At 37.9% G+C, this 13,300-nt stretch overlaps 1 protein-coding gene across 7 annotated transcripts in view; it reads right to left on the bottom strand.

Annotated features, from left to right (window-relative positions):
• Positions 1-13,300, bottom strand: part of ABLIM2 (actin binding LIM protein family member 2) — a 122,979-nt gene that overhangs the window by 20,438 nt on the left and 89,241 nt on the right. For 3 of the 7 annotated variants that reach the window (XM_056489109.1, XM_056489107.1, XM_056489111.1), the window contains 5 exons: positions 11,710-11,808; positions 6,243-6,344; positions 4,920-4,973; positions 1,353-1,405; positions 614-743 (listed from right to left, as the gene is read on the bottom strand). In XM_056489109.1, coding sequence (XP_056345084.1) covers positions 614-743; positions 1,353-1,405; positions 4,920-4,973; positions 6,243-6,344; positions 11,710-11,808 — 438 coding nt within the window. The remainder of the gene's footprint in view (positions 1-613; positions 744-1,352; positions 1,406-4,919; positions 4,974-6,242; positions 6,345-11,709; positions 11,809-13,300) is intronic. The other 4 variants (XM_056489115.1, XM_056489114.1, XM_056489110.1 and 1 more) reach the window with 2 other exon arrangements.

Consider the following 13,300-nt stretch of genomic DNA (forward strand, 5'->3'; position numbering starts at 1 on the left):
ATAAGTAAAATTCAGGCCCAATACTGATGCTTCTGACTTGCTGAAATGTGTAATATGAAATGTGTAGAACATGCTTTTGGTACTGACAGCTAGCAAGGGCATATGATCTCCAGGCCAGTATTCAGTTACAAAATTATTCCCTTTCCCACCTGGAATATTTCTGTGACCTTATAACTGTGAGTGTTAACCAAAAAAAAAAAGCTTAAGTTAATCTCTGGACCAATGAAATCTTTATGCATATCATGATAGAGATGAAATGGCTCCATCAACATTCAAAATACATAGTTTGTGTCAAGGACTAATTAGCACAAATGAAATTGATACTGCCATCCTGTCTACAAGAAATAGGTATCATATAATAAATGGGCACTTTTATGAGGAGAGGGTTTTTGTGGTAAGGAATCTCTGCTCTCCAAAGAGACAGCAGCTCATTTACACAGGCTAAGTGCTTCCTTCACCAACATGAAACTATAAATAGTGTCATCATCAAAGCCACGGCAGAGCAAAGTGACAAATGGGTGCAGTCAAGGCAGAGGTGAGGCACAGAGGCAGCTGTGGGTTTCAAAGCACGGCAGGGGCTGAGCAGGGCCACCTCCGTGCTGGCAGCACTCACGGGAGAAGCCGGCCGTGCCCTCCTGCGCCCGCTCGCTGCCCGCAGCCAGCGACAGCGACCGCGTCTCCGAGTCCGGCGAGTTGGCCCTGGGGTCCAGCTCCCCCTTCAGAATCAGCCAGCTGGTCTTCAGCTGCAGGGGGGAAAAGCTGTTATAGATACAGGATTTAACACCTGAAGGCAGCTCTCCCACCTTGTGAACTGCTTGTCTGCTCCTGCTCACTGCAGCTTGTACCGGCCTTTATCAAATTATGAAAGCTGACTATATGATTATTATGATATTGGTGTGTGATTATGTGACTCAGACATCACCAGAATGAAAGAAACTTTCAATTTTTAGCTGGGCTGAGGGTAGTTTCTCTGTTCATCAAGCTGCCCCACTTTAGAAGATGCCCTATGTAATTTTCTTATAGTTAATCTACTCCTGACATTTTTCTTCTAGGTTAATATGCACCCTCAGTCTGCAGGATTAGCTGAATCACCAGGGTAGATATTGACACTGAGGGAAAATCCATGAGTTTATTGCTATTAATCTCAATATCCCTATTTCTCTTTACTGTAGAATGTACATTCTAAACCTTCTGGGTGAGAGATTAAGCTTTTCTGTGTCTTTTTGGAAAGACCTAAAAGTAGTAATGATTATTTCAATTATTTAAAAGAACACCTTTACATATTAACGTGTTTTAAAGACCAGTAACTTCAAGAATGATCAATACTTCCTTTTGTTCTTTCTGATCATTACCTTCTTATTGTCCTGATCCAAGCTTCCATCCTCCCCTTCTGATCTTCTTGCTGCTGTAAGATTAAGTAAATTTTAAAAATTTGAACAGAGTACATCTTATTTTTTGTCTTCTGTTTTGACTGTAGTTATGTTCCAAATATTTTTAAGAGGGATAGAAAATCAATTTTAAAAAATAAAGTTTGACAGAAAATTTGATGTGTATAGCTATGGCTTCACAGAATTAATTAAAATAATTTTGAATAATTACAGTAATACTCATCCTTCACGTAGAGAGTGAATTTAGAGGATGTATTCCTGCTGGATTTTGAACCTGCATTTTCAGGAAGAAATTTTTGGGGAATGATTGGTGGGAAAAAGAATTGTACATCATAACCCAGAGACAAATTTCTATGGCCACCTCTCACAGGGAAGCCATTTCCCCCTTCTGTGTAACAATGACCATGAAAATACAAATAAGTCACAGAGGTATTTTGTAGTCAGCACACCTGGATCTCCTGGGTTCACAAAAAGGGCAGACAATCATGGTAAAGAAAATTATGAACAAACTTGGCATTGCCAAGTTACATAAAATCTGCAAGAGAGATTGTGTCAGATTCTAAAATTCAAAATTCTTAACCAACCGGTTTTTATGACTGTATTTTCTTCTTCTGCCCATATTGTCCTTCTAAAGAGTGTTTCCCCAAAAAAGCTTCTGATATTTTGCCATTGGGTTATTTCCTTGTAACTTTCCAACTTGCTGAGAAGAAAAAACTGAAAACCTAAAAGCTCATTACATAGTTCTCAACCTTCAAATGCCTTTTTCCTTGTCTTTTATTTTCCAGGGTATTGTTCCAGATATTGAGTTACACTTGAGAATCTTACAGAAAGTTTTGTGCCAAATATCACAATTTCAGGTAAATTCTTAAAATTTGAGCCCTACTTGCCTTTGTATCCCTCTAGGTAGTCTGGGGAAGAGTTTTAATGGTGCAAAACTGGAATAACGTAAGGATACAGCATAACTTTAAGCCCATGAGAAATGAATGTAAAAGGGGGTTTTCTGCAAAGCCTGAGAAAAATGGCCCTGTGCAATGCAATGTAGACAGAAAACATAATTATTATTAAGAGAAAGAGTTAATAATTCAAAAGTTAAGGCTCAGATGAGATTCTCAGAGATGGAGAAGAGATTAAATTGCACCATTAGAAGTGCTGCAAAACTCCCAGCAAGTTGGGAAAAACTCTGCCCTCTCCAGTTCCACAGCAACCACGTCTGCAGATCTGCCCTGCATCTAAACAACACAGGTGAAAGGCACCACCAAAAACATTTCAGAGTTATTCTGATGCAATTTCTGGTGCCATCACATGGTTTACATCCAGACCTTAACTGGTGCTGCTGAGGAGGTGGTAGAAAAAATGACAAATTGCCATAAGGAAAATATCTGTAAGTCAGAGGTGAAAATCTGGAAGTGTAGAGGGTTTGGCTGCTTCCCACCCTGCTCCTTCAATTTAGTGTGGGGGAAAATAAAAAAAATTAAAAAAAGCTGGGTTAGAAAATATGAACAGCATTATGAAAAACCACAAGATTTTCACAGTTAGCTCATAGCATCCTGACAAGGGTATTTTCCCAAGATGGCAAGCTGCTTCTCTGATGAATAAATAGGAAGGAATACTCAAATATGACAGATGATGAATAAAAGCCCTACACTACAGGAAGGACCTAAACCTGGTTCACAGATATTTTGGGAGCACACTTCAAACTGTGAGTCAACAAGCTATTCCAGGTTATGTGTACAGATTTTGCTCTCATTAAATCAGAAACCAATAGAGGATCTGATGCTTTTTTGGAAATTTTATTTTTGTTTCAAGACATTGATGCTTTCAAAGTAAAAAATGTCATGCTTGATTCATGATTTCTATTCTGAAATTTCAAAAGTTCTACAAGATCTTAAGAGCATCTGACTTCACAGAGATGCAGAGGATTTACAACCAAAATCAGTGAGGGCCATGAAGGCCAGCCCCTCCCAAGTTCCCAAGAGGTTTCATGTAAGACACTGCTGGCAGATAAATCCAAGTGCCCTGAATTTCCTCAGGAGTGAGCATTAGCTTCACCTCTACAAGGGATACTTGGTTCTGCCATGAATCCCAATGTGATTTCCAAACTTTTTAGTAACTCTAAATGATGTTCAAATATTTCTAAAACACAATCAATACACACACAACCATGCAGGCTCCAACACTCTTTCCAACTCTAGTTCTGAGCCTGATCTCTTGCATGTCCCATTTTTCCACCACCTTTTTCTCATTCTGAAGTTGGTTGTTTATAACAGAAACACAGAAGCTGTAGCTACAGCAAATCTGTAACTAAACCTGTGATGTAACAAAAACCTTTTAAAGCCAAATGTTTTGAAAGAGTTTCTTCCACTTCTTGTTTTAAAGAACATTTTTGTGTTGTTTGTTCAAACTTGGTCTCTTCAACAAAGGAATGTTCTCTGGCTCCTTTTCAGCATGAATTAGTTCAGTGTCCCATTAGCTTGAGGAGCTGAATCATCAGCTGCTCATGTGTTCATGCTTTAGCTGGGAGTCCTTCCAGAACAAAAGATAAATCTTTTTAAATTTGATTTTAATTTATATTATTTTTATTGGAAGGAAAGTTTATTGATTTTTGTTGTTGTTGTTTCTGGATTTTGTGGGGTTTTTTTGTTTGTTTGTTTGTTTGTTTTGTTTTGTTTTGTTGTTTTGTTTTTTTTTTTTTAATTAGAGTAAATTATGTTTTGCCCTCTGGAAGGGTAAAAAAAGTATTTCCAACACAATCTTTCAGAACATCTATAACCCAGAAAAGGAAGTTTAAAACATATATTCTTGTTAATCTATTGAGATTGCTGACTTGCTAGTTTAATTCTCTGCTCACTTCAGTGATTAGGACAACTCCATACAGCAGTGCAAAACTGACATAATCCAGACTTCAGCAGACAGCAAGCTGATATAAAAATGCCCAGCCTGCAAATATAAAGCTGTTGCTTAGAATCCTCTTTGCAAAGCAAAAATATCTATAAAATTAAATTACACAGCCAGGATACAGGATATCAGAGTCCTATTATCAGCTTCTGTAAGTGAGTGAAACTATGTTTACACTAGATAATTGTTACTTTGCATTTGTTCATGATTTTTCCAAACACCATTACAATATTCAACACTTTTTATTGTCTTTTTTTTTTTTTTTTTTTGCTCAGCCTGAGAAGCTGTGTATAATGATTTATCTTGAGGAGCAGGCACAGAGGGGCAGGAGAGGGCAAACAGGCCATGGAACAGCAGTCAGGGCACAGTATTTTATGTGGCTCTTATTGTCAGCTCTGCATCATCACAACATATCAAAATATCAGTATCCCAGTTCTGGAGAACTTACTGCTTCCTTGGACATCATGTTATACAAAATGCTTTTTCATTTTCATGTTACTTTTTTTTCCTTTTCTATTTGAGGTTATAGGTACATAATGAAATGCAAAGACTACAATAAACGAATTTGGGAGTAAATACACATTTTTTTTGCAATGACACATAGATAAAAGTGCAAGAGAGAAAAGCAGACTGTACCATGCTGTTTGTAGATAGGAGGTTTCCTATAGATGTTATCTTTTGCACCAGTGTCTGAGGAAGAGGAAAGAGAAAGGAAAGAATGAAAGAGTAAGCAAGCAGTTCAGACCATGCTGTTCTTGTCTCCTCAACAATTCCAATGCAAGAACTTCAGCAAAGACTATGCATTCATTCAGTGGTTTGCCATTCACTGGTTATTAAAAGAGAATGGAACTTTATCCATCCTATGCTGAAAACCTTTATACCTACCTATGCAGCATAATCCCCCAAGTCCCTCAAAATGCTCCAAGACAATTTGAGTGGCATCCATTTGGTGAGATGTAGGTGGTTTCATCTGCACTACCAGAACATACTTCATAGACAAGAAAAGAAACTGGCACACTTGCTACTATTTAACATTCATATAGGAGTACAACAGACTGTCACACACTATTTACAAATAAATTGTATGTGTTCAGGTAAGAATCTTTATAATGGAAATACAAACTGTACTTTTAGGAAATCCTATAATTTGTCTTTTCTTTGAATTGTATAGCTAACTTGACCTTCCAGGAATTTTCTGGAAGCCCTCAGAGCCACAGTCTAGGGTTCCCATATCACATTTTACAGATATCAGATTTACTCAGTACTATGGAGCCAAGCAGATACAATTCCTAATTGTGGTCTGTTTACAGAAATATTAACTACAGAAGCTAAATGTGAATAAACAATTACAGTGAAGAGGTAGATGTGTTTAGAAATTAAAAAGCTAAGCAGTGTGCATGTGAGTTTAATGTACTTGTTGACTGAACTTGAAAACAGTAGAGTACATAAATAAAAATAGCCACAATGCTCCTGCAGTTCTGAAGTCTTCCAGCTTCTTTTAAATTTTATGTTAATATCACTTAAATTCAGATAATAGACTGATAGGAAAAACAAACAAACAACAAGAACCCCTTCAGTGATTCCTCCTGCACACAAATTCAATACATCTATGCAGTTATGGCACCATAAATCATAGGATCTTAGAATCATTAAGGCTGAAAAAGACCTCTAAGATCATCTAGTTCAGCCACTAACCCAGTGCTGATGTAACTTTGTGCTCTTGGGAACATCTTTCATTCTGTGCCTTCTGTAAAGCAATATTTTTAACATACAGGTTCATGAGCACACAGATCTCTTTTATTTCAGAGATTAAGTTTAACAACAGATATTCACTCAGCAGACATTTTTTTCTTTCTGCACTTCAAAATTCACCCAAAAAAACCCCAAAAACATCACATTCAGAAGAGAATAAGCAGGTGCCAGAAATTGAAGATCAAAAGCTAAGCAGTTAATGCCTACCTGGAATATGGAAATGCCTAGGAGCCTGCTGATAGACAGAAGGTGAAGATTTGCTGTCAGAATACATGGATAAGCTTGGAGTGCTCCGACCACTTTCACTGCCTCCAAGGGGAAGAGCAAAGAAAGCAGATAAAAGAAAAATGGAAAGCAAAGTAGAGTATTTCAAGCATAAAAGCTTGTTCAGAATGACTTGTTAATCCAACAATTTTAAATATATGTTTTTGAAAAACCCATTATTTTTCAGCATAATATATTGACTCAGACTCCAAACACCTCATCAAAAATTACTGATAGATATCAGATTAAGATGCCCTACTTTGAAGTGAAAACTTCTCCTTTAATGATACTTTAAAAAAGAAAATCAAAGGATAAGAACATCCAGAATCTTGCAATGTGTTTTGCATAGCCTTAACTGAATAATCCACTGTTCAAGTGTTTTAAAAGTTTAATGCTATGGCTCGTAGCCTGCCTCTAGAACTATTAATACATAATTCAGTAGTGTTTAAATTATCTCAAAGCAGGACTAGACCAAAATATAAACATTATGGTTAAGTCAAAAAATCCTGCATATATCAGTGACAAAAAGAGATGTTGAAATTTGGCTTTCAATTGCAAACTTTTCCCACAGGTAACATGCCACAGCATTTTTATGCAAACAAGGTTGGATTATCAAGTCATGGATCTATAATGCCATAGTCACTTCACCATATTTCAAGATATACATAGGATTTTTCCATATTCACTTTTCCACTTGTTTTGTCAAATGTTTATTAGGTGCCATTCATCTCCTTTTGGCTTATTTCCCTGAAGCACCCTCTATGGCATTATAGTACTGCTAGGCAAACAAAAAAGTAAAGCTCTACTTTTTTGGGACTTGTAAAATCCTTTTAGTTTACAGCACTGTTAAGCAACTGGAAGCAAACATGACATTTATTCTTACATCAAATGATGGTTAATTTGCTGTTATTGCTGTAGTATGGATGAAGCACAAATTTAATGGCTGGTAACGATGAAGTTGTAGCAAGTTTCTCAGGGTAAAGAAAGTGCAGCAGCTCAGGGGATTAGACCTGCAACTGAGTTCTGCCCTCATGAAAGGGATTTCTGATAACCACAGAGCTCCTGGGTCCCCAGAGCTGTGGAGGCCATGCCCATGGAGGGCTCTGCTGGAAGCAGTGGGAGCTTGGCCACCCCACTGCCACCACAGCCAGCCTTGCCATGCCCCACTGAGGCCAAGGGGACAGTGCCACCGAGCTCAGCAGGAGCAGAGACAGGACAGACGAGGCCAGAAGAGAGTGCTGTGTTATCCCATGACAAAACACTAACTAATCCATCCTCAATTTTGTGTCTGCAGTGCTCACAGTAGATGAAAAGTTAAAACTCAAAAGCTATTCAGCTGCGACCACTCAGTACAGTGATTTCTTGTTGAAAAAGTGTAATCTGGGAGGTTGGGAGATTGAAATCCCAGCTACAGGTGCTGGTAGCCTATGGTCCTTCCAAAATGTTAAGAAAAAATTATGGAATTACTAAGGATCTGGTGCATCACCCAATCTTGCAGGCAAGTAGTCCTCAGACAAGAAACTACACAGTTATTCAGTTTCTTGATTCCCACTTTGCTCTTGGAAGGAAAATTTATGAATTCCCTCTTTCTTTGCTGCTTGCTGCCCAGATTCCTGCCCATCCCTATTAAATAGAAGAAGCCTCAATGTTACTGGTAGATACTTACTAGTAATGCCCCTTACTTAAAATAATGTCCCTTACACCTCCCAAATTCTTTAAAATTTTGTAATGTCCTTCACTCAAGTAAGATATTGTTATTGGAATTTTCTAATTTAAACAGAAAATGAAAGTTCTCAAGGTGTTTCCACAGTGCATTAATTCCTCATTTATTTAAAAATTAGCATATTATTAAAATGTCTACTCATATATGATCTGAATGAATAATCACATTGAGCAGTGACCCAAGGTGCTGGTATTGTACACACACAGAAAGTCATTCTTAAGTGATAGAGTGTCAGCAAGGAATCAGAATGAAGCATTAATTAAGAGGAACAAACTTGTAGGAACAGAAGATGTAAGTGCAACAGGGGACAGGGAATTTAAAAATTGCCCAGTGCAAGGATCATCTGTGTGGAGCAGTTTGCAAAGCCATCACCCCTAACTTGCTGAAAATGGAAGAATTAAGGATGAAATGATGGAAAAGGTTCTTCTTGGTTCTTCTTGGACCCTCCTCATACAAACTGATGCACAATTGAACTTTAATTCTGCCATTGATTTGGACAAACATGTGAGTAGCTGTATTTCACATTTTGCATACAAAAATAATTGTTTAATAATAAAGCAAACTGAAGACCCATGTAGAAAGTTAATGAGTAGGAACTACAAGACAGCTGCTTAAGCTAGGCTATAATTTAAAACTCTAAAATTAGACTTTGCCAATAAACTATCTCTTTCTCTTAGGTTTGCCCAGTATAGACTGAAGAAGAACTTCAAATAAATTCTCACAGAAAAGACAACTACCAGAGAAGAGCAATTTTTCAAACTTTTGGGTTTGCCTTCTGCCATAAGCAGCCACAGGCTGTGATCTTCTCTGCTGATCAGTGAAGAGCCAAAAACCAGAATCTTGAACTCTTCCCTGGATGTTGTTTAACTTGGAAAGAATCTGGGAAGGCTTGCTTTGAACTTGAGTGTAAACCACAAAAGCTTCCTTGTGTTTTCTGGCTGCTGACAGGGCAGGCTGTGTACTTTTAACCCTGTGTGCACAGAGCCAACTGACCAGGGCTCAGACCACGCTCCATTTTCAAGGGACTGTCAGGAAAAGTGTAATATTGCTCTTATCTCCTATTTATTCAGCTTTTATCTTATCTGTGAGGATGGGACATTTTATAATAAGTTACAGTAAGAGCTGTCTAAATTCAGGACTGAAAAATAAACTGGACTGGACTGAAGATGTTACTGGCTGAATGAGGGAGCTGTTCAATCCTACTCACAAAACTGGACCCTTTAATATCTCTGCCCATGGTGCACTATTTATAGAAAGTTTTTTGAAGTTTGATGACTAATTCTTTTCAAGTTTTCAAAGAAAAAAAAGGGGCTTTGGAAGCTGTGCTACTGCACTAGAAAGGCAAGATAATTTCCATGTTTTAAGCAAACATTTTTTCAGCAGAGCTAAGCACACTCCAAGACTCCATCACCTCAAGAGGAACTACTACACCAAGCACAGGTGCTTGGAATATCACAGAATATCACTGTGGCATGAACTGTGAAGCTTTCTTTAAGTGAGGTTGTCACAGGACTTATTTGAGGACTTAAAAGAGCACAGCCAAATCATTTTCCTTCATGATAAATCACAGCTCATCCTGTTACATTTCATGGGAGCTAGACTGCAGAACACTGATGGAAGAACAGGAACTTAGTAATCATATTTGTCACTGGAAAAAATTATGGACCCTGTCATTCTCAGGAAGAATATGAGGCAACCTCAGTGAAATCAAAAGGAGATTTTGCTTGTCTTAATTTCCCTAGGGTAGTAATGTATCTGTCTACTGGAAGCATAAATAAATTTCTTTTATGACATATGTGGAGTGCTGTTTTTAAAAGATTACTTCTAGTATAGTAAAAGCAGTATATTATTTTTGGATCTTACAAATATATATATATATATATATAAAATAAGCAGGATTTCACTCCCTTAAAACTGAAGTGGCAACATGAAGGTTGGTCTGAAACACAAACCAACTATTGCTACAATCCCACTCTTCCCACACTAACCACTTAGAAGAGAAAAAAAAGAGCACATCCACCATCAAAAGGCTCCTTAAGATAAGGAAAAAACCACATTCTGGAACTCTGGAATTTAGAGACCTTGAAGAGGATGAAGCAAATCTTTTGACTCATTTGGAACAGAGACATTAACTCAGTGTAAACCAGTGAATAATCTATTCAATCTTGGCAGGGCTCAGGATTACCTACTTAGGAAAAGTATAAAAAGGTTCACCTGTTTCACAGAAACATTGCAAGGTACTGCCTGAAAAATATTTTAGCTCCTTAATAAAAAAGGGCTGCAGAATTGCAAAATACCATATTTTTGATCACATTACTAATAATTATTTGGGCACAAACAGCAGCACTTAATAATTGGTGCTGCTCTGAGAAACAGCAGGTAGCACTGAGCAGAAACTCAATTACCCAGGAGTGCTGCCAAGCAACTTTGAGAAGCAGCTTTCCATACACTGAAATCTTGTGCTGCAGCACACCAAGGAAGTTCCTCTTAGTACATCAGGTTGGATAATACCATCCAAAAATAGGTGGACAGATTAAAAACCAGTTCAAGCAGTGCCTCAGAGAATATCAGGGATTTTGCCAACCTTTCAAGAAGTGTGTGGGAGGCAGATTGCTTCTGGTCATGGAAAGGAGTTTTGCAGGTAGCCTCTAAAACAATGAACAGTTTAATCTCATCACTCTTTCCTCCAAAATTTTCTCTCAAGGATCATATTTGGATGTCTCAAGCTTGATTCTGTTCCTGTTTATCCCAGTGAAATTCAGCTGATATTGGGCAGCATCAGGGCCCAACAAAGATGCAATATTTATTATTTCAAAGGCACTGAGTACCTGCTATTCATTTGAATGTGCAAGTTTGGCTCCTGCAGAAGGTCATTCCCTTTTCTTTACTGGTTACAACCTCAAGAACAACAGTTTTACTTTATATCAGAGTATATGATAGTCAAGGAAAAGGCACTGCAAGTGTTTGCCATTCATGTGGCCTCACAGCTCATATTGTTACCAGAGAAGACAGACTCAGGGAAGACAAATGTGATAGGTGAATGCCTTCTCTCTCAGACATTTAACCAACTGGTGAGAAAAAAGCCTTTGCCTCAAAGTTCTTGGCATTCTTTCAGCACTGTCTCATCCACAGCATGAAGGCTGCTAGAAGTTAAAATCCACTGCAAAAAAACTAATTGCAAGGAGAACAGATTTAGTTACTGTTTATAAGATATGGCACAGATGAATTGACAGTCAGTGCAGCTGCACTGATGTAACCAGCTGTCATAACTTTTAGCAATGCTACAAATAATACAAAGAATGTCTAAATGTAGGTTGCAAGGTTAGAAACTGATCACCCTGTGTTGTATCGAATGTGTAAGCTTATTATACTATTTAGCATCAACAAAATGGGTAAAGGTATTTCAGAACTAAGACTTCCAAATATTTTCCTTCTTCAGTTTCATTATGAAAACTAATTTCTTCCCTCTACCCCTCTGAAAGACACTGAACAGTCACTGAAAAAGCAAAAATAAAACACCTCATACCCACTCAGTTTGTAAAACTTACACAGTACATCAAGGAAGCACTTGCACAAAATTAAGACAATTTTATCCAAGTGGAAGCCATGCTTGCACAGACATAAAAGTGAAACACAGCTGAATAAATCTACATTATCACAGCACGGTTTTGCATTCTTGGACCTTACCTTTGAAGAAAGGGATGTAATGATGTCTGAATGTAGATGTAAGGCTTGGGTGTTGGGGCAGGGAGATGCAGCTACTGGTACCAAGACTGTGAGTACCAGCTGGGGGCAACAGAGAGTAAGTGAAAATAAACTATTTAGTTCACTTACTGAAAGCCACAAATTACAATGCCATCCTTTTATTTTTTTTCAGGAACATTTTCCTCCTGATGCTTAGAAAATATACAGTTTACATTTAAGTCTTCATCTTTCTCTGGTTATTGCTGCAAACATGCCAGTGGCCAGGCTCTGGGGTTGGCCAAGGGACAGGGGCTGTCTGCAGACAGAAAGGGCATCACCCAAAAATGCATCAGAAAATATTCCAGAAAAGGCACCACAAAAAGCATGGCTGCACTCAGGGGAAAACCTGCATATTAAAAAGCTGCAAGAGGGAATGAGAAATGCTCATAATGGATTTAATGAAATGAAATGGGAAGAGCCTTATCTCTGCAGAGAACTGGGTCCAGTTCTCACTGTCGGCGCTGCACACTGGCAGGATTAATTCACAATGCACCAGGGCACTCCAGTGCACAGCTAATTTAAGTATTTGAAGAAACATCCTGAAGTTATTTGAGCTCTGAAAGTTAGACATGCAATTAAGTACCTTGAAAAATATTCTCAAGTCATCTCTGCTTTGCTGCAATAATGTCCTGATAACACAGTTTGGAGGACAAGTGGCAATTATTAAAAATGGCGATTATGAAGATTATCTTCTGAATTTTAAAGCATTAGAATTTATTTGGAATTCCTTTGGAATTGTCTTTCCTCCTTGCTTTAACATTGTGCTACTAAGATCAGGCATGACAGCTACCAGACCTTCAGCAGAGATTAATGTCACTCTAATAGATTTTTTTACACTCCACCTCATTTCCATTTTGTCAGACTTTGTATAGTACAAATATTCAATTCCTGTAAAAACTGTTTCTGTTACCTCTAAGATCTTCATTTCCCCAGAAAGATTAAGAACTCACAAATTTCAAAACTAGTTTAGAATTATAATGTATCCCATATAAAATTAAAAGACAACAAAAAAATAATACAAATGCTCTGTGTTCTTCACCTGAACTATGGAGTAGAGAAAAAAAATACAATTAATTTTGAGCAATTCCACTGATTATTTCCAAGGATAAAACTCTGTACAGAGCCCAAATATGAATGAGGTTTTGTAAAGCATTCCCATGCAAAGGTCAAAAGGAGATGATTCCTCCTGTCTGTGTGACAAGAGCACCAACACAGCTGCTACTACAGCCCAAAGCTGCAAAAAACACTGTTAAACTTCTCAACTAAAGCAACTTGGCCTTCAAAATCAGGCCCTCAGAATCAATCATTCCTCCAGCTCTTGCACTGTGGAGAGGGTACATGAACCACAATGTGTGGTACAAGAACACAACACGAAGTGACTCCATCACCCTCTCGGCTTTCTGTGCATTCACTGCTACTGTGCCACCCCTTGCAAGAGCTGTGGATTGAATGTGTATCTTCAGCAGGATGAGACCAGGATTAATTTCCTTAAACCCTCCTATCTTGTGTCTACATAAAATCAATTTTTCTGAAA

The sequence above is a fragment of the Oenanthe melanoleuca genome, chromosome 4, assembly GCF_029582105.1.
Source record: "Oenanthe melanoleuca isolate GR-GAL-2019-014 chromosome 4, OMel1.0, whole genome shotgun sequence".
Taxonomy (NCBI): domain Eukaryota; kingdom Metazoa; phylum Chordata; class Aves; order Passeriformes; family Muscicapidae; genus Oenanthe; species Oenanthe melanoleuca.